This window comes from Periplaneta americana, chromosome 8 (assembly GCF_040183065.1).
Source record: "Periplaneta americana isolate PAMFEO1 chromosome 8, P.americana_PAMFEO1_priV1, whole genome shotgun sequence".
Classification (NCBI taxonomy): domain Eukaryota; kingdom Metazoa; phylum Arthropoda; class Insecta; order Blattodea; family Blattidae; genus Periplaneta; species Periplaneta americana.
This window is the reverse complement of record NC_091124.1, coordinates 121785241-121807314: the sequence shown is the minus strand read 5'-3', so window position 1 is coordinate 121807314 and position 22074 is coordinate 121785241. Positions and strand designations below refer to the sequence as shown.

At 35.5% G+C, this 22074-nt stretch overlaps 1 protein-coding gene across 2 annotated transcripts in view; it reads right to left on the bottom strand.

Annotated features, from left to right (window-relative positions):
- LOC138705008 (interstitial collagenase-like) overlaps positions 1 to 22074 on the bottom strand; it is a 52829-nt gene that overhangs the window by 5716 nt on the left and 25039 nt on the right. Inside the window, exons 9-10 of one of the 2 annotated variants that reach the window (XR_011333535.1) lie at positions 15501 to 15617; positions 5191 to 5287 (exon numbers count right to left, since the gene is read on the bottom strand). Coding sequence is in view for 1 of the 2 variants with exons in the window: in XM_069833544.1 (XP_069689645.1) it covers positions 15519 to 15617 (99 nt within the window). In the remaining variant the exon portion in view is untranslated. The remainder of the gene's footprint in view (positions 1 to 5190; positions 5288 to 15500; positions 15618 to 22074) is intronic. The other variant, XM_069833544.1, reaches the window with a different exon arrangement.

Here is a 22074-nt window from a genome sequence, read left to right as displayed (position 1 = left end):
TGCATGCGCCACACAAGTAAAATGAGTCAATTTAGGATATACAACAGATAATGCTTGTCCAGCTTTGACCATATAAGGGGCAGCATCGCTAATAAAGAATAACACATTATCGTACATAATACCCTTTGGCCACAGGATACCCATAGCTTCGTTGAACAGTTTAACTATAGTTTTGTTATTGCACTTTTCTAGAACATCACAATGTAAAAGAATTCGTTCAGAATATTGTTCACTTAACAAACCGATAACTACATTACCAACAAGTCTACCTTCTTTGTCGGGAGTCTCATCAATGGAAACCCAAATTGAACTATCTTTAATTTCATCTCTTATCTTCTGTATTGTCTCATCGTAGATGGATGGAGCATACGTCTTCCTAAGTGTTGACTCATCCGGGATTGTATGTTGAGTATATTTTTCAAGGAATTCCCTGAAGACCTTATTCTTTAGTTTGTAGAGAGGAATATCAGCAGAGATGAGAGAACGGCACAGGTCGATGTTAAACTCAGATCTTACATTCGATGTTGTTGGTTGTGTTAAAAACAATTGTCTCTGCTTGGAATTTAGTTGTTTGTTGGCCTGATGTTTACTAGTTGTAATGTGTTGTTGCACCAGGAACTTTTGTGTAGATGATACTGCACACTGACACAAATTACAAAATAATATTTTATTGTCAGTTGATAAACCATCTTCTTTAAATTCTGAAATGTAACTTGTTAGTTTTGATTTTAAATTGACTGAATGACGTACTTTTGGCATATTTACCGTCTTTATAGTATGATTTACAAAACTGAACCTATGTGTACTCTGACTGGCATTTAACTGTTGAGCTGCACAACTGAAGTCTGTTAAAAATTTTAAATTAAATTAATACAGTTTTGTAACTTACTTTCCCATTGTTGATAGGACTGCTAATTTTCAAATAACTCTGATGTTAAAGGGATTACTGAACATGTGTTTAAATCTCTATTGTTGAAATGTATTTTTAAAAGTTAATGGAATTTTGTTTTGTTTTATTGTTAAACCTAATATAATATGGACTGTTTTATATGAAATATGGAAAATATATGGAAATTAACGAAAATATGTACTAAACTCTAAAATATGGAAAAATATGGAAAATTAAAGTAGGATTTTTCAACCCTACACATTGTGAAACATAAAGATAATGCAAAATATAAATTATATTAGCTTTATAAGTAAATATGTATTTACATATAAATCCTTTCCCTGGTTATCATATTTAGTACTTAAAGGTAGATGGTGCGATGTCGTAGTTACAAATCCTCATGCCCCTAAAGAAGAGAAAGACGACCATATAAAGGATAGCTTCTATGAGGAACTAGAACAGACATTTGATCAGTTACCTAGATATCACATGAAAATTTTATTGGGGAATTTCAATGCTAAAGTAGGACGGGAGGATATTTTTAAACCGACTATTGGAAAAGAGAGCCTACACATATCTAGTAATGACAATGGAGTTAGGTTAGTCAACTTTGCCACATCAAAAAATTTAATTGTTAAAAGTACAACATTCCCCCTTAAGGATATACATAAATATACTTGGACTTCTCCAGATGGATTGACACATAAACAGATAGATCACATCTTGATAGATAAACGAAGACATACTAGTATAGTAGACATTCGAACCTTCAGGGGGGCAGACTGTAATTCTGACCATTATTTGGTAATTGGAGAATTAAGAGAAAGACTATTAGTAGCCAAGCGTGTAGAGCAACAAGTTAATATTAGAAGATTCAATATTCCGAAATTAAAGGACGAGGAAACTAAGCAACATTATCAGGTCGAAATTTCTAATAGGTTTGCCATATTAGCAAGTTCCGACGATGTTGAGGAAGAGTTAGATGTGAATAGCATGTGGGAAAATATCCGAAATAATATCAAAATTGCAGCTGAACAGAGCATAGGTTATTATGAAACTAAGAAAAAAAAATCGTGGTTTGATGAAGATTGTTGCATGGTAGTAGAAAGGAGGAAACAGGCAAAATTGAAATTCTTACAGGATCCAGTTGAGGTCAATACAGATAATTATTTCAATATAAGACGGGAAGGAAATCGTACGCTCAGGAATAAAAATAGAGAATACTTGAAGGAAAAACTGAATGAGGTAGAAACAAATAGTAAGAATAAAAACATTAGAGATTTATATAAGGGCATAAAGGAATTCAAGAATGGATATCAGGCAAGGGTAAACGTCATCAAGGATGAGAAAGGTGACTTGCTTGCAGACGCTCATTCAATCCTGAACAGATGGAAAAACTATTTTGCGCAACTACTAAATATACATAGGCCAAATAGAAATGATCGGGACGAAATTCAAATACAAACTGCTGGGGATGATCAAATTTATAATGTAATTGTTACTGCTCATGCCTTCATTATGGGGTATGAACCCATTAGCTTACTTAGCTTACTTTTCTAATATAATGTATATTTTATTATACATTTTGGTGTATTTACACCCGAACCCATACTTTCTGAAGTCGAAATTGCGATAGAAAATCTGAAAAATTATAAGTCTCCAAGTGTCGATCAAATTGCAGCAGAATTAATACAAGAGGGTGGAAGCGCATTATCTAACGAAATTTATAAGCTTGTACTTGCTATTTGGGAAAAGGAAATTGTACCAGAACAATGGAAGGAGTCCATTATCGTACCTATCTTTAAGAAGGGGGACGAGACTAACTGTAGTAACTTTGGAGGAATATCATTTTGTTGACTTCGTACAAAATTTTCTCCAATATTCTTTTGAGAAGATTAACTCCATATGTAGATGAAATTATTGGGCATCATCAATGTGGTTTTAGGCGTAATAGATCAACTGTTGACCAGATATTTTGTATTCGACAGATAATGGAGAAAAAATGGGAGTATAAGGGTACAGTGCATCAGTTATTCATAGATTTTAAAAAGGCATATGACTCGGTTAAGAGAGAAGTTTTATACGATATTCTTATTGAATTTGGTATTCCCAAGAAACTAGTTCGATTAATTAAAATATGTCTCAGTGAAACGTACAGCAGAATTCGTATAGGTCAGTTTCTGTCAGATGCGTTTCCAATTCACTGTGGGCTAAAGCAAGGAGATGCACTATCATCTTTACTTTTTAACTTTGCTCTAGAGCAGCGTTTCTCAAAGTGTGTTCCCCGGAACCCCGAGGTTCCGGAAGCAACTCTTAGGGGTTCCGCCAATTCCTGATGTGAAATTATTTACTTTTTAATCTCTAAAATATAATGTTATAAAAACATGAAAAAGAATAAGAACAGAACTATAACTGTTTATTTAGCCATTCTATTGGCAATTATCAGGACAACAATGGGTACCGTTTACAGCAATTCGATCACTAAAGCACAATGTTGAAATAATAGGTGCGCTTGAAGTAACTTAAGTGTCTGCAGCTAACACATTTTCCAACAATAATGCACAGGTGTAAATTGTATTGTGGAATTAAATGAAAATTCTGTGAAGGATATTTCGCAGAGTTGTTTTCACGTTCCTTTAAGAAAGCACAGGAAATTCCTTCTGGAGAGGAAAGATCATTACTTTGAAGTTAAAGGTGAGTTATGTGTTAATTTTGTGTCTCAAAGTTTATTTAATACAATATCAGAAAAAAAGGTCAAATGTTTTGAAGAATAATTGTGCGAGTTTTGTCATCCCTTCTTCCAAAATGTGTAAACACAGCGCGAGATCGATCATTGCGAGCTACGTCATCCTATTTTTAACATAGAGTGATACTGATCCTAACTCGTTTTTTTAATAGAGGGTGACACCGATTCATGGATCGGTGAAGGCGAAATGGAAACACCAGGTTTACAAAATAGCTGCTCGTCATCTGAAAATGTGAAGGAGCCAACATCCAAAACACAACATGAACCTGTAATTAAGAAACGTAAGAGTTACTTAGTCTTGTATTGCATGAATGCTGAAAATTGCCCTCAGTATGTAATATGTGGCAGAGTTTTACCTAATATTTCGATGGCAGGTTCAAAATTACGTCGCCATTTTTAAACAAACCATGCTCAGTTTCATGACAACAATATTGATTTCTTTGATAGGAAATGTCGTGAGTTACTAAATTCACAATAGATCTTAGCTCAGACATTTTATAGTACAATTGAAAAAACAACAGAGACATCTTTCACTGCAATCTACAGAGTGGCTCAGGCAGGTGAGTCCCACACAGTAGCCGAAAAATTAATAAAATTGGCATGGCTAAGTGCATGATCAATGAGGAGGCTAAACAATTATCTTCCGTGCCGCTTTCAAATGACACAGTGGTTCGTCGCATTCAAGACATGGCAGCTTACATCAATGAAGAATTACACCGTCGGCTCAGAAGCTAATGCAACAGGATCTGAAATTTTCAGACTTGTTAGTGAGTACTTGGAAGAAATCATATACCTTGGGACAATTGTGTTCATGTCTGCACGGATGATACAAAAGCAACGGTTGAGAAAACAGCTAGTGCAGTATTGCGCATAAAGTCAGTTGCAAGAAATTGCAAAATCAGTCATTGTATTTTGCACCGTCAAGCTTTGGCCACATCAAAAATGCCACTTTCTCTCAAAAATGTTCTTAATGAAGCAGTAAAAATCGTTAATTTTATCAAGTCCAGACCATTAAATCAAGATTCTTCAAAATCATTTGTGAGGACATGGGAAGCCTTTATAAAGCTCCACTTATCTATACAGAAGTGAGATGGCGTTCTCGGGGAGAAACTTTAAGTAGACTCTTTGAACTTCGGGCTGAGGTGATGTCTTTCTTCATTGATCACCATTTCGAGTTGGACGATCGTTTGAGTGTTAAACAATGGCTCTTGAGTCTTGGCTACTTAGCTGACATTTTTGTCAAAATCAACGAAGTAAATGTTTTAATATATTCACTGCAGCAGATTAAAATCAGGGCTTTCAAGAGGAAATTGCAGTTCTGGATGAGAAGTCTAACCGGCCGTGAATTTGAGAGCTTCTCTCCTTTGAAATATTTCCTTGAGTAGAACGAAGAAACTCTCCGAGAACTTGATGAAATCAATGAAGAATTTGTAAAGCATTTGGAGGATATGCGCCATAATGTAGAGCAGTATTTTCCAGAACAGGGGAGTGAAAATAATTCTCAAAACTTGTGGGTCAAAAATCCATTTGACATCAAAGAAAAACCTTCTTCCCTCGCTTCTGAAGAATAGGAAGCATTAATGGAATTCACGTCTGATTCATCCCTGTAACCTCAATTTAAGAATCTCCCTGTGATGGATTTTTGGCACAGCCTGAGAAGAGAGTACCCAGTGTTATCGAAGAAAGATATTACAATTCTACATCCTTTTGTAAGTACTTACCTATGTGAAACTGGGTTTTCTGTGTATACGTCTATCAAAACTAAATACTGAAACAGACTGCATGCAGAACTAGACATGAGACTTTAGCTTTCCAACATCAATCCCGATATTAAAGAAATATGCAGGCGTAAACAACGAAAACACTCGTCTCACTGATCTATTTCAAACAGGTGTTTTTTCTGGAAAAAAAATTAAGTACCTGAATTTTAGTGTGAATTATAAACGAGTGTTAATAAACCAAGTGGACTTAATTTCATTTATGCTTGTTATATATTTACTGATCTTTGGAACGGTAGCAAATATATTTCAGAAACATTTATAATTTTTAAATACGAGTATGTATAAAGTGTGAGTTCAAAAACATGCTTAATATTAGTGGTAAAAATAGCCAGGTTACTAATCTTTGTAATAACAGCAAATACAGTTCAACAAAATTATTTATAATTTTTAAATATGTATAATTTATGTAATATCAATAAAAATATGTAATATTAGTGGTAACAATACATTTCGTAATTTAAATTTTCTCTGTCATATGCACACATCACTAATATTCCGCTGGGTTCCACAGATTTATTTTGGCTTTAAAAGGGTTCCGTGGGTAGAAAAGTTTGAGAAACGCTGCTCTAGAGTATGCCATTAGGAAAGTCCAGGATAACAGAGAGGGTTTGGAATTGAACGGGTTACATAAGCTACTTGTCTATGCGGATGACGTGAATATGTTAGGAGAAAATCCACAACGATTAGGGAAAACACGGGAATTTTACTGGAAGCAAGTAAAGAGATAGGTTTAGAAGTATATCCCGAAAAGACAAAGTATATGATTATGTCTCGTGACCAGAATATTGTACGAAATGGAAATATAAAAATTGGAAATTTATCTTTTGAAGAGGTGGAGAAGTTAAACTATCTGGGAGCAACAGTAACAAATATAAATGATCCTCGGGAGGAAATTAAACATAGAATAAATATGGGAAATGCCTGTTATTCGGTTGAGAAGCTTTTATCATCCAGTCTGCTGTCGAAAAATCTGAAAGTTAGAATATATAAAACAGTTATATTACCGGTTGTTCTGTATGGTTGTGAAACTTGGACTCTCACTCTGAGAGAGGAACATAGGTTAAGGGTGTTTGAGAATAAGATTCTTAGGAAAATATTTGGGGCTAAGAGGGATGAAGTTACAGGAGAACGGAGAGAGTTACGCAACACAGAACTGCACGCATTGTATTCTTCACCTGACATAATTAGGAACATTAAATCCAGACGTTTGAGATGGGCAGGGCATGTTGCACGTATGGGCGAATCCAGAAATGCATATAGAGTGTTAGTTGGGAGGCCGGAGGGAAAAAAGACCTTTAGGAGGCCGAGACGTGATGGGAAGATAATATTAAAATGGATTTGAGGGAGGTGGGATATGATGATAGAGAATGGATTAATTTTGCTCAGGATAGGGACCAATGGCGGGCTTATGTGAGGGCGTCAATGAACCTCCGGGTTCCTTAAAAGCCAGTAAGTAAGTAAGTATGAAATACTGCAACTACATATTAATAAATAATTGCTACACTTATTTGCTAGTTTTTATTGCAATAGCACTGTTTAACTTCGAAATAGGCCCATGGGTCGAGCAAATTTATCGTCCAGTTATCTTTGGGTCTTCGCCAAAAAAGGTTAAGAACCCCTGTGCTATCCTTGGGCCAGAAAAAACTATGTTCCCCCACCAACTAACCCAAGCAAGTCTAAGATATTTTAGCAGTCAAACTGTAAAGAAAGTGGCATGTAAAAACAATTTAACATAAGTTATTATCTAAAGCAGGCCTTGGAAAGTAAGAAAATATTACTTTCTTTTTTACTAAGAGTAGGTATTTGCCTTCTTCTGTTCTTCTTCTTCTTCTTCTTCCTCTAAATTAAGGGTATATACCTCTACAATAGCACTTAAGCACAATGACCCATTGTGCACCTCATAAACTGGAAATCAACCCAGAAAACTGCTTTGCGATGCTAATGAGTTTAATTTCATGAAATTCTTCCGCAGACAACAAATGTTTCCCGACACATCGGTGCTTGATTTGGCATATATCTAGACAATCCTTCAAAATGTGAGGTGATGACTCAGCTTCTGTCCCACATTCTCTACAAGTTGGGTCATCACTAAGGCCCAATATATGTAGGTGCTTATTCAGATGACAGTATCCGGTCAAAATTCCGGTTACCCATCTTAGAATTCTCCTTTTCAAGGCCAGGAGTTGTTTAGTTGAGCAAGATTTTGGTTCAGTCTGTCTCATGACTGATATAGATCTCCAGATTCCCAGTAAACCACTTATCAGTTTCTTCTATAGCACCTGTTTGATTAAAGACTTACAGACACCAAAATAGGGTTCTGGTGCATAGCATTAAATGGAAGTTACATGCTTGACCTAGATCGGTTTGTACATTGCCGTACTCTCCACTATGTCCTGGGACCCAAATGAGCTGTACTATATTTCTTATGGATAGAGTTTCTAGAATAATTTTGACTGTTCGTCATTCACTCAGTTGTGTAGACCAATTTATCGATGCCATAGGAAGCTGGCCTACGTTACACCTGCGATGAGATGAAATAACGATGGGGATTTGTTGGAATACCACTGGAGAACTGGAGTTACCGTATAGAACCCTGTACTACACAAGACTTAATTGACTAAAACAAGTCTTAATTCGGAAGAACGCAGAACCCGGGTCCACAGAATTTCAGCTATATATAAAAACATTATTTTTAAAACTTCAAATACGATGAGACAAAATTTCATTCCCCACAAAATAAATCATTTATTAACTAATACAGAAATGGATGGTGAAATGTGAATAGAGAGAGATCAGAATATCGAAAGTATAGTGTTATGCTTTATCTTGTTTAGAGGCATGCAACAAGAAAAATAAATTGTCTCCTTTTAGATAAGGTTACAATGCAAATGCAATTTACAATAATTGATATAATTTCCTGAGAAGTTAGAATTTAGAGTCATTACTGATTAACTTATTTTACTAATATAATTATTTAAGTATTTGCAATGGTGAAATAAAGTGAATGGTTGTTCTAATTTTCTCTATAAGAAATGATCTGAAGTTTTAGTCCATTTGAAAGAAAATAAGTGGTGCTTCTTAATATAAAGAAGATTGTTGTACATTGAATGTTTGTGTTTCCTCTCATGAATTACGTACATATGGTCTGAAGAGAAGTCTCATTTTATTCCGGAAACAATCCAAGCCACAATAGCAGTGAAAACAAATATTGACTTATCACGCAAAGCATTTAGTGAAATTTTTACATCACATTCTGGAATACTCAAGATAATACATTACAATACATTCTTCGAATTAAGTGCCAAGCTACTCTAATCGCAGTGAGATTGTCTTAAAAATCCGTAATAAACTAATACGGTACTGACAAAATAATTTCCTTATCTTAACTATCACATTATACGTTAGTCAAAATTAGGAGCGATTTTATTTAGCATTATAATTTATGTAAAATAGTACTGTAATGTGCAATGGCGAAGATAGCGAAAGATCTTTGTGCGATTATGACGAAATAATACATTTAGATATTTCCAAAGATCGTAGCTATTTAGTTAGTTGTGTTACTATTCGGTCGTTATTACATATTAGGCCCGACTGCATGGCTTCTCGCAACTGCCGATGTAACATTTTGCTCCCGAGATTTCCGTATACCAACTTAACAATGGAAAATATAACTCGTTCCGCTTCACTTGTATACGTTTTGCTTACCTACTAGAGTAAACATTGGTAATTTCGTGGCAGTGGTTATTTCATGAGACTCTTTCTTTACTCTTTTGTGAACTAACCAATGGTGTTACGAGATTCAAATTTCCATCAAGGGATTGCATATGTTGTCCAGTTTCCAGAAACATACAGCTACGCTTTGTGTCACTATTGTAGCTGCTTCAGTGAGCTTTTATGTTTGGAGAGAGCAAGTCAGCGTCGACTTCTCAGGCGTACAAATTTTGTGGATGTTTGTAATTACATTACAGGCTTATTACTATAGGTAAGCTTATGATATTTGGTACAATGGTTTATTGTATCTTAATGAAATTTTAGGAAAAGTTTTTGGAATTTTAGATACAGCTGTAGTCGACATATAGGCTTAGCTTTACTGATAGAAATCTTATCTGTTTGAGTCTAAATTTTGTTGAGTATTAAACGTTACATTTTATAATATATTTCAAAAATTGTATTACAATACAAATTTTAGAAATCTGAAGATAAGATGTGATAACAAAAAAGAAAAGGGGGACGCAATGGGTTCGGTGTAGCTTCTGTTTGATTTGTTATTATGCTAAGTGTCAATGATAAGTGCTAGATGACTTGCTTGCAAGAATTGTGACAGAAGATGAAACATGGCTCCACCATTTTGGACCGGAGACAGAGGCAGACAATGGAGTGGCATCATGCAAATTCACCAAAGAAATAGAAATTCAAAAGTGCACCTTCAGCAGGAAAAGTTATGGCTACTGTGTTTTGCGATTCAGAAGGACTCTTGCTTGTGGACATCATGCCACACGGAACCACCATTAACTCTGACGCGTATGTGGCAACTCTCAAGAAACTTCAAGCTCGTTTGACTCGTATTCGACGACATCGGGAGAAGCAGGATGTTCTGCTATTGCACGACAACGCACAGCCATATGTCAGTCACAAGGCCACAGACCAGATCAGAAAATTTGGATAGACAACACTGAAACACCCGCCTTACAGTCCTGAACTGGCACCGTGCGATTACCATCTATTTGGTAAACTGAAGGATCCCTTTGCGGAACGAGGTTAGAAGATGACTCTCTTGTGCACGCTGCTAAAGAGTGGCTCAGACGTGTTGGTCCAGATTTTTACCGTGCTGGTCTACAGGCCCTCGTTCCCAGGTTACGTAAGGCAGTTGAAAGGGACGGGAATTATGTGGAAGAGTGACATTTTGTTCCTAAAGAATACATCTACATTCCGTGAAAATAACAATGCTGTAGGATAAAAATATAATTTTTAAACAAATGTTATGCATTACTTTTGGAGTTACTCTAGTAATAGATGCTATAGTAAAGTCTGTAATAAAAGTGTTCACCCTTTCAGGCCAAAGAAGATGGCTTTTCAATTTCAATTTTTACTTTGATTTCATTCTTATTATGTGTTGATATGAATTTATATGTTTTCTTGCTATGAATATTAGACGGAATTACTATGTTTGAAGTCTTGTGACAATAAATGAGAATTTCATTTGACTTTAATGAATTTTTACACAATTCTTCTACCTCTCACGAAATTATCAATGTAATATCACGAAATTACCAAGGTTATCACGAAATTACCAACCTTTTAGCTTAAGTTGTAAAAGTGGTTTCTGGCACTTGTTCAAGAACGTGTCCATTCTTTTGTGTGTCCAGATTTGTACAGCAAATTATTGTCTTTTAGATGAAAAAATCGGAATAAGGATATATTTACACATTTGCATTTTAAATTAATTTTCATGAAATTATCACGAAATTACCAATGTTTACCCTACAAATTGACATAGAGATGGTTTCTTTTGTTCATGTTCATGTTTTGTGTGCAATTTTTGTGACTTATTCATTAATATTACAACAATTTCAATTGATTTATATAACTATCCCGTTTTAACCAACCAGTGTGGCAAAACGAGACACTTGAAAAATTTTCAATAAACATTATTTTCCCCTTAAGCATTGTGGTACAGATCACATTTCCAAGTCACTTATTAAATATATTCCCTAAGGGACTCATAAACAATAATTGTTTCTTATTCCTCTCAGTGATCTCGAAGATATTAGCTGTTTCGCGCTAAGTATCTTGTTTTGGCCAACTTTCCCCTACATATTATACTAGTGCGGGGTGCGAATTAAGTTTTCTGATGAAAGGGGGATAGAATCCTAGATAGAGAATACGATACATAAAGTTATTATTATTATTATTATTATTATTATTATTATTACTATTATTATTATTATGTTTATTATTACTTACAAGTGGCTTTTAAGGAACCCGGAGGTTCATTGCCGCCTTCCCTATCCTGAGCAAATTAATTCAGTTCCTACCATCATATACCACCTCCCTCAAACCTATTTTAATATTATCCTCCCATCTACGCCTTGGGCTTTTTATTATTATTATTATTATTATTATTATTATTATTATTATTATCATTATTATTATTATTACTATTATTGCTCTTTTTGACATTATTATGATGAAAATGTGAACATTGGAAGTAAGAATAACGAAGCAATGAATAAATTCACCTCTGTATCACGACTGGCTCACATTTTTAAAAATAGTTGACGTGCATTAGTTAATTACTTCCATGACCAGGCTTAAGATAAGATGTATAATTCCTAAGTTATTGAGTTATTGATTGTTGTCAGCTTGCTGGTGATGATTAGACTTCGAGACTTCGGACCCAATAGAGCAGTTCCGTGGGAAATCCGCATAATGGAGTACTGAGTATAGTGGTAAAGCGTACAATGGATGAGGTACTGTAGAATGAATGCCAACAAATACACAAAGGAAAACACTCTGGATTTGAAGGTTCTGACGAATAATTTGGTTTTCATACAAACCCATTTTCAAACTGTGTCTGAAACTATTACACGGTTAGAAAAGTCAGAGCAAGACATGCCGGAAGCCCTCAAATTAATTGAGGAAATGACACAGAGAATTAGACACCAAATACACCGGTTACTGAACGTGTAAAACAGAAGTGGAAATCAATTTTATATAAAAATAACGGATATGGAACATTGTGTAATATAAACAGTCCACACCTTGGAGTAAAGGTTAGCGCGTCTGGCCGCGAAACCAGGTGGCTCGAGTTCGATTCCCGGTCGGGGCAAGTTACCTGGTTGAGGTTTTTTTCCCGGGTTTTCCCTCAACCCAATATGAGCAAATACTGGATAACTTTCGGTGCTAGACCCCGGGCTCATTTCACCGGTATTATCACCTTCACCTCATTCAGACGCTAAATAACCTAAGATGTTGATAGAGCATTGTAAAGTAACCTACTAACAAAAATAAAAATAAACAGCAAATTAGTGGACATAGAGTCACCCGAGAATAAAGGACTGTCTCTACTACTCCTATCACGTCATGCGACGTAGAGCGCAGCTTTTCACAGTACAAACTGTGTTTGGCAGATAACTGAAAAAGATTTAAAAGACTCAAAATGTATCTTGTAGTACACTGCAATTCGGTAATGTAACTGAACTTCCTAAATACGACCAATAGATAAATAAAGAAATTAAAATTACTACATGTTTATTTCCACCACTTACACTGTGTATAATTTAATCACAAATGCTTATAAAAGACAGGAGAATAAATGCTTTTCATATTCTTTTGACATTGTCATTGTGTAATGTATCAGAACGTACATATGTGTATGTTTCCCGATACTACAGTACTCTACTCTAAGTAGCAACGTTGTTACCTCATCACACCTCTACCTTTCACTACCTGCAGCGGGTCAACAACCTATAGTACACGCACAGTAAACTTATTGGGCCATATTCATAGACATTCTTAGCGCGGGCTTCCGGTGGATGATCAGCGAATTAACGTTTTTCGTGTTCATAAACCAGTGTTAGCGATATGATATGATATGAATCCTGTACAAGTAATCACTCGATAGCCGGGGCTAGTTTAGCACGCTCGTAGCGCGGGCTAGCGAAATGTCTATGCATAGCACCCTTAGTATCGGGTCCTTAGTCTCGAAGCCTGGACTGATGATGATACATTAGTATTATTTTCTTTGCTTACTTTATACTTTATAAAGTATACTCCTATTAAAACAATTATATTTTGTGAGGGGGATAGAAGTTATTACTGGCAGGGATGTTGTTATGAATTGATGAGAGCGGGGAGAACAGGGGAGAAATCCCCCCATCCCCTCCCGTTAATTCTCACCCTGCGCCAGTGAATAAATCTGAAACTTCGGGCTTAGTATTAGGCAGAAGCATTCTACGAGATCACTTTCAACAGAGTCTAAATTAAACGAAATTGGTGCAAATCTCGAATGTTCGTCGCAAAAATAGGTAAATAAATTAACTTAACAAGCTAGCCTGCGCACCTCTTCTGCGAGAAATGACAAATGTCTGTTTCAGACCCTATCGCTATACACGAGTGCTTGCTTTGAAAGAAGGTGAAGTGAGGAAGGCCGACATTTTCAGTGTCTGCTTTAATGTTTTAGTTTGAGTCCTCCCCGTCACTGCAAACAATTTCCCTGCGAAGTTTGTTAAACCCCTGCCGTGAAATCGGTCCTGATATAAATAACAATGACTATGCTTTTAACTACTTAAATGATATGAATTATGAATCTTAATTTGGGAATCAGTGATCTTCCATTACACACAGACATCCGTCTATGCAAAAATATTGCTAGTAAAAATAATTATATAGTAGGGAATCATATGCTCCCATCAACAGTTTTAGAATATTTGTCCGCAAAAATCACCAGAAAAAATGGGCACCTTAGCTTATATTATCACAACACAATGAGTTATAAGCAGGAAAATGTATTTATTCTAAGCAGATACAGTAGCCTATTAATGAGTAGGGAACCTTAGTTTTGAACGATAATCATGGAGTCCTCTGTTATACATCAAACAATAAAAAGTGAATTTTTTAATTAGAGAATGTAGAGCATTTCCATATACTCGAGCTCTTCAGACAAAATACGGCAGAATAGTAGGCCTACAAATAATAAACCATTTCTAATACCAAATAAAACATTTGTAAAACGTACACATGAAAATAATCTAGAAGCATACAACAAAAATCAAGTTATTACGTTTCCTTGACTATTACACTTTTACTACGTCATAATACTTTTGACCAATAAAACGGTACGAAAGGATGTCTTTCAACCAATCATGGCTGCTTATCGCACGATTTTATCGCGTTCCTAGCATTTGTTTAATTTTATCGTTTCCCTAGCATTTGTTTATTTTTATCACTACGCTAGCATTTGTTTCTTTGTTTGCCAACATTTCAAACTACACTGATCTGGACGTCAAAAAACCAGAAAATTACAAACCACTCCAGTCGACGCACAACAGTTTCAAATATGACTCAGATTGGCATTCAAGAACAAGAATTAATAGCTATGCATCGTCCCTGAATCCCTATTTACAAATAAATGAAGAGCACCATTCGGAAATCCTGAATAAGTTGAGGAATAAACCATGTACATCAACGAGTTCCACTACTTTTACGCACACGTCCAATATAACATCAACTGAACCACCAACCACTAAAACAATCAAATTTGAAAATTGTACTTTCAATAATTGTTTCTTTTAAAATTATTCATGTTTATTTTTTTATTTCAACATCGTTAATAAAACTTTTCTTGTTTATTTTATCATCCCTAATTCAAACTTTTCTAACATTTGTTTATATTATTTAGGTTATGTTATAGCTTCTGCTATATGATATTATGGATAGTCACGTATCAGAGATTATTTAATACTAAGATTTATTGAAAATCATCTGTCAAGTGATGTTGATTACTGGGATCCAGATAATTCAAGTGGAATGCAACAGTTTTAATAAAAATGAAATTGAATCAACAAAGCTTTCTTGACTAGTAACCGTCTACAGAGTTCAATGAAGATTCCATAATAGGCACAACTGATAATAAGAAAACAGCTAATCATAACACACTACTGTCATCTAGCGTAATATTTGTAATGTTGAGATGGTACAATAATGCATTTGAAGAAAGTTGCATTTTCGTAAGTCAATTAATATTTTATTGTATTGGAGTACTTCATTACTTCTAATCTTTATATCTTCTAATCGTGTAATAGTCAATTAAATCTCGCTCGAGTTTTGATTTTCTCTAGTTAAATCAAAACCTCTAGTGAGATTACTGTTGATAAAATGTTTTTCGTTTGAATTTTCTGTGAGATTTTCGTGAAATTTTCTGCGAATGAGAAATGGGAAAGCTTCGGGTGAACAATATGGAATAGAGTCAGTCCTCCGAAATTAAACGCGAAGATTCTTTCCTTCCACTCTGTACCTCGCTATTTACTGTATACTCATATTGAATGCCCCAGATACCTTGTTAATTACAATAATTATAACTTACCAATCCCTTTCAGTTGTATTATCTTGAAACTTGTTTGAGTAAAACATTTTGACATCGGAACCACCAGAAACCAACAGGACGAGGGAAGCTTGGTTTGTCAGGCCATCCTGAGTCAATCTGCATAAAGAGAGACACATAAATATGATTTATTGTAGTGAACGTCAACGTATTGTGTATATAAAAAGTGTCGACTGTGTGAATGTTTAAACCGGAACGCTTCTTCACGCAGTAGTTAGTTTGATTATGCACAATGAGGTCCCCGTCTCAAGATAGGTGGCGAACTCCTGTTAAAGAAAAGCCGATTAATAATACTTATGGTAACTCGTAGCACTGACCATCAAGCATCCTTATTCCTTCTGGTAGCTACATAGCTGATGGCAAGTGCTCGACTCGGTCGTAGCCTCTCGTGTGTCTGTAGTGGCAGTCGTTATGCTTATCAATATACAGTATAGGCCTACAAGATTTTTAAATATTACATTGTTATTTCAAACTAGATAGATTAACGTTTCCAGCTTACATGAGCCATCATCAGATCATACATATTAACAAAAAGTGGTATGAATGATAGTCAGTCACGAGTAACTTATAACAAATTCTGTGCATTGTTGATTCGTCGCTTGCCTGTTAGCAGTTACTTGTTTGAAATCCCTCTTATGTGATATACGCTAGTAGTCGTCTATGTCTCTGTTAAATAGTGTCCATTATACATCTTCGTAAAGAAAGGAACGCTTCATTTAGGCAGTGCTAATAGTTCAGAAGCTGTGTGTGAAGATATTCAGTGATTCTAGTGCCATTAAAGAAATATCTAGTCCTAGTGGTAGCTGTTCAAAGAAAAAAATACTTTCGTAAATAAGACAAGAGTTATTTTGAAGTTGGATTTACTTGGTGTGGCAATGAGAGTGAACCAAAACCTCGGTGCGTTGTTTGTTACGAAGTGTTTTCAAACCAGTGTATGAAACTCGCGAAATTGAAACGGCACTTAGAGATGAAACATGAAAGTGTAAAAAGTAAACCTGTCAGATTACAGTATTAATGATTATTATAATATTTTTTTTTTAAATTTCTAAGTTAAAGATTATCCAAACTCTAATAGACCTGAATTAAAAAAAACACGAAAATGAATTTTCTTCTATTAACATTAACTTATTTAGTTAATACTAATTTAAAATTAATTGAAATAAATTAATTTTAATTGATTAATTCTATTTTAAAATATAAGTATACTGGTATTAAAATACGCTACAAAAATGATAAATTTACTTTCGAAGAGAACAAGAGTAACGTGGCCCGCGGAACTGTTCTGACTTAAAAAAGTGGTCCCCACTTCAAAAAAGTTTGAGAAACGCTGCATTAAACTATAACCGTTGGTAATTTGGTGTACGTTCACAGAGCTGAGGCACGTCCCTTGCCTTTAAATTTAACTGCCAACCCTACCTAAAATCATACATATTTCCAACTGTCATGTATTCTAATCTCTTAGCTACAAGTGCTGTTAAGATGGCACCGTTTGTATATGGGATTAAATGTTGAAAATATATTATTATTTTAAAACTTCTCCAGTAGTTGCAACGTCTGTCGTCGAGAGGAGTAAGAAATAGTCTGCGGTCATTCTTTTATTTCCCTACACTACCAGACTGTTCATTCATTCATTCATTCATTCATTCATTCATTCATTCATTCATTCATTCATTCATTCATTCATTCAATGTTCTGTCCAACGGCAGGTCTTTCAATGCAAACCCAGCTTTCTCCAATCTTTCCTATTTTCTCCCTTCCTCTTTGTTTCTTCATATGATCCATATACCTTAATGTCGTCTATCATCTGATATCTTCTTCTGCCCCGAACTCTTTCCCTGTTCACCATTCCTTCCTGTGCATCCTTCAGTAGATAGTCTCTTGTTAGTCAGTGTCCCAACCAATTTCTTTTCCTCTTCCTGATCACTTGATCAGTTTTAGCATCATTCTCTTTTCACCCACTGTTTCCAAAACAGCTTCATTCCTTATTCTGTCTGTCCATACCGGATTGTGTATCTCTATAAATCAATATAAGGCACTGTACAAAGTAAACAATTAATCTCTCTTTTTTCCTGTGTGGTGTGAATGTGGTGAGATACAAATATCGAAAGAAAAATATCGTAACGTAAATGTATAAGAAATTTCAAAAGACAGTGTTGTAATTCTCCTGTGCGGATAAAGAAGTATATTACAACATTGTGTGCTAAGTTCAGAAGTGGAGGTTCTATTTTCAATAACAATTCGCAGATACTTAAACCTATGGAATGTGTTCGAAGGTCGAATCATCAGCAGATAACTACAGTCACCAGATTTGGATAGTTATGATTTTTATGTATGGATAACTGTATAGCAGAAGGTGTAGATCCTACGCAAGTATTCCGTGCACTTTGAAGATGTTAAAATTAGCATCCATAGTGTAATCCATCCAGGTAGTTACGCAATACGAATTTGAATAGGCTATGTATTTCATATCTTATTACGAAGCAGTATAAATGATGGAGAACATAATGTTTTATAGTTCTTTATGGTTGTGAAACTTGGACTCTCACTTTGAGAGAGGAACAGAGATTAAGGGTGTTTGAGAATAAGGTGCTTAGGAAAATATTTGGGGCTAAGAGGGATGAAGTTACAGGAGAATGGAGAAAGTTACACAACACAGAACTGCACGCATTGTATTCTTTACCTGACATAATTAGGAACATTAAATCCAGACGTTTGAGATGGGCAGGGCATGTAGCAGGTATGGGCGAATCCAGAAATGCATATAGAGTGTTAGTTGGGAGGCTGGAGGGAAAAAGACCTTTAGGGAGGCCGAGACGTAGATGGGAAGATAATATTAAAAGGGATTTGAGGGAGGTGGGATATGATGATAGAGAATGGATTAATTTTGCTCAGGATAGGAACCAATGGCGGGCTTATGTGATGGCGGCAATGAACCTCCGGGTTCCTTAAAAGCCAGTAAGTAAGTAAGTAGGTAAGTAAGTAAGTAAGTAAGTAAGTAAGTAAGTAAGTGTTCATAAATATCAATAAATGAATGCAATTTGAAGGTTGTTAACATTTTCTTCCCATTTTCTGAGAAAGTTAATCTAAACGAAAAGTGTAGGTTCAACTTGTACAATTAGTCATTCACGTACAATTATATCTATGCCTGATTAGTATGGACACTATTATTAATGCAATAATGTCACACTTAAATATTTAAAAACATAAAATTGTTTAGTCACACGATAAAAAGTGTTAAATTAAAAAAAAAAAGGGTTATATACCTTGGACAGACGGCCCGTTTCGACGCGATGTTACGTCTTCATCAGTGTCTCCTGAACTACTGGTGATCTTGAATTCTGCGATTTGCAATTGTCAGTTGTAGGGGTGGGGGTGTGTTGCTCTTATGGTGGCGGCTGGTTGTTTGTGTGTTATGACGTATCACGACATCGAATAATGAGTGGGTATTGAACTGTAATTGTGTATTAAGTATATGTTGAGGGTATGTTATTGTATGTTTATATATTTCGTATTGTTCTAAAATATTTAACTGTGAACTTTTTGGTGTGATGTGTAAAATTTCCATATCTGTTTCTATATTATTGTAGTCATGGTTATTGTTGATAATGTGTTCTGCGTAAATTGATGTGATGTAGAGTTTGGTTATTGCTTTAATATGTTCATTATATATTGTATGAAAGGATCTTCCTGTCTGTCCTACGTAAAAATGTGGACAACTATTGCATTTTAGTTTGTAAACTCCAGTTGAATTGTATTTATTTTAATGTTTAATGTGATTATTTAGATATTTCTGTGTTGTGTTATTTGTTTTGTATGCTATCTTGTATTTTAGTTTTCTGAATGAAGTTGCAAACAATTTCATGTTTTTAACAAACAAAGTGTTAACGTGGACTAGAATCAATTAAATATTTAATTAAGTTATGTTGCAGCATTGCTCTAACTCAGGCCAGGTCGAAAACGCTCCCAGTGATAGCTTCTACACTTGCCGAGAGACTGGAAACTTCATTTACGTGATAATTTTTTACGAGACATTCTGTATTTATGTCAATTTTAAGTTTCCATTTGTATAAATCATAGAATAGTAACAGAAGTAGTGTAACATATTAGTGTGACTATTACACTCTTACTACGTCATATTACTTTTGACCAATAAAACGGTACGAAAGGACGTATTTCAACCAATCATGGCTGCTTATCGCACAATTTTATCGCGTCCCTAGCATTTGTTTAATTTTATCGCGTCCCTAGCATTTGTTTCTTTGTTTGCCAACATTTGAAACTGCGCTGGTCTGGACGTGAAAAAAAAAAACATATATAATTACAAACCACTCCAGTCGATGCACAGCAGTTTCAAATATGACTCGCATTGGCATTCAAGAACAAGAATTAATAAAAATCACTGATCATACCTATGCATCTTCTGAAATCCGATTTACAAATAAATGAAGAGAACCATTCGGAAATCCTGAATAAGTTGAATACACCATGTAGGCCTAAATCAACGAGTTCCACTTCTATTACGCACACGTCCAATATAACATCAATTGAACCGCCAACCACATTCAAATTTGAAAATTGTACATTCAATAATTATTCCTTTTAAAATTATTCATGTTTATTTTTTATGTCATCGTCGTTAATTAAAACTTTTCTAACACTTGTGTATATTAGTTAGGTTATGCTATAGCTTCTGCTATATGATATTATAGTCACGTATCAGAGATTGTTTAATATTAAGATTTATTGAAAATCATCTATCAAGTGACAATGATTACTGGGATTCGGATAATTGAAGTGGAATGTTGCATTTTAATAAAAATGAAACTGAATCAACAAAGCCTTCTTGACTAGTAACATTGCCATCGTGTATAATAGATCGAGAACTTCTCGACCGACGAGAAGGCTGTAGGGCTCTGAGTTTTGCATTCACAACTGGCCTACGTCTATGTTCATGATACAAACGGAGTGGGCTATGGAAATTCTGCTCTCCTTGGCAACGGTTTTGTTGTGAATTGTTTTGTATCTTTCTGACGAGAAATAAAAACTGTTCTTGAGTTTCACTTAATCAGTATATTGTATTTTAGCTACAATATTGGTGACCCCGACGTGATATGAACACGCACGAAGATACAGAGCAAAGTTCTTGATCAAGTAGTAGTGGTGACAGAGTCGTTGTGTGTGCACAACATATTGAGAAGCCTCCTCCATTCTACAAGGACGATCCAGATCTATGGTTTGCAGTGGTGGAAAATGCTCTCAGTTTCGCAGGGATTACTCAAGATCAAACAAAATTCCAATATATAGTAAGTAACGCTGATCATACGTTTATTCCAATTATAGCTGATTTAATTAAATCCCCACCAGCCACGGGCAGGTATAACGCTATTAAAACACGTATCATTGCCGCTTTTGCTGAACCAATCAACAAAAGACTCAATAGATTATTGAGCGGCATACCTATAGGAGAGAAACGACCGTCCCACTATCTACAAGAGCTCAGAAGTTTAGCTTCCGGCCATTTAGGTGAAGAAGTCCTCAAGTCACTCTTCTTAGCACAACTAGCACCCACTATTAGAATGTCCTTGCTTTGCAGAGAAGAGGATAGTTTGGACAAGCCAGCATTTTTAGCTGACAAGATGCAGGAGACGAACGTAACAACTCAAATGTCAGTAGCTCGGCAAGAACCCTTTACATTATCGACTATTGTTGACGAGGCTACAGAACTGAAAAGCAAAGTAGACGAGTTATGCAAATTGTCAAAGTACCAATCTCCTCATCTTAAAAATAACGGCGGGTCGACATCCGATACCCAGCGAAGTAAACTTTACAAACAGAAGAAATATAAAGTTTGCTACTGTCATTTTAAGTTCGGAGCTAACGCGAGACAATGTGTACAGCCTTGTTGCTGGAGCTTAGAGAAAAATTCGGAAAACTAGTGACGTCGTCTGGAGTCGAGGCGGTCCATGACGAGAGATTTAAAAATCGTCTCATTGTTACAGACAAGATTAATCACTTGAACTTTCTCGTTGACACGGGAGCTGATTTATCTGTTCTTCCCCGTTCTAAGGCAAACTTCATCGGTAAGCAACCAGCTGATTTCAAACTATATGCAGCGAATGGGTCAGTCATAGATACCTATGGCGAGAGGCTCATTACACTGGACCTTAATCTAGGACGCCAATATCCATGGAAGTTCACAATTGCTAACATTCCTCAGCCTATACTTGGAGCTGATTTTTTGAAACACTATGGCATTCTAGTTAATCTCAAGCAGCGAAAGCTTACAGACCCTTCAACGGCCAGAGCTACAATTGGCAAGTTAACCACAGTTACTTTGTCAACCTTTTCTACGATAGCAAGCGGAAAATACGAGCTGTTATTGCGAGAATTTATTGACATAACTAAGGTTCCGCCATTTATTGGTCCAGCAAAACATGGTGTGGAACATCACATCAAAACGAAGGGCTCACCTTTCAAAGAACGTGCTCGACGTCTTACATCTGAGAGGCTTAAGGTCGCTAAAGCGGAGTTTGATTATATGCTATCTCAAGGTATC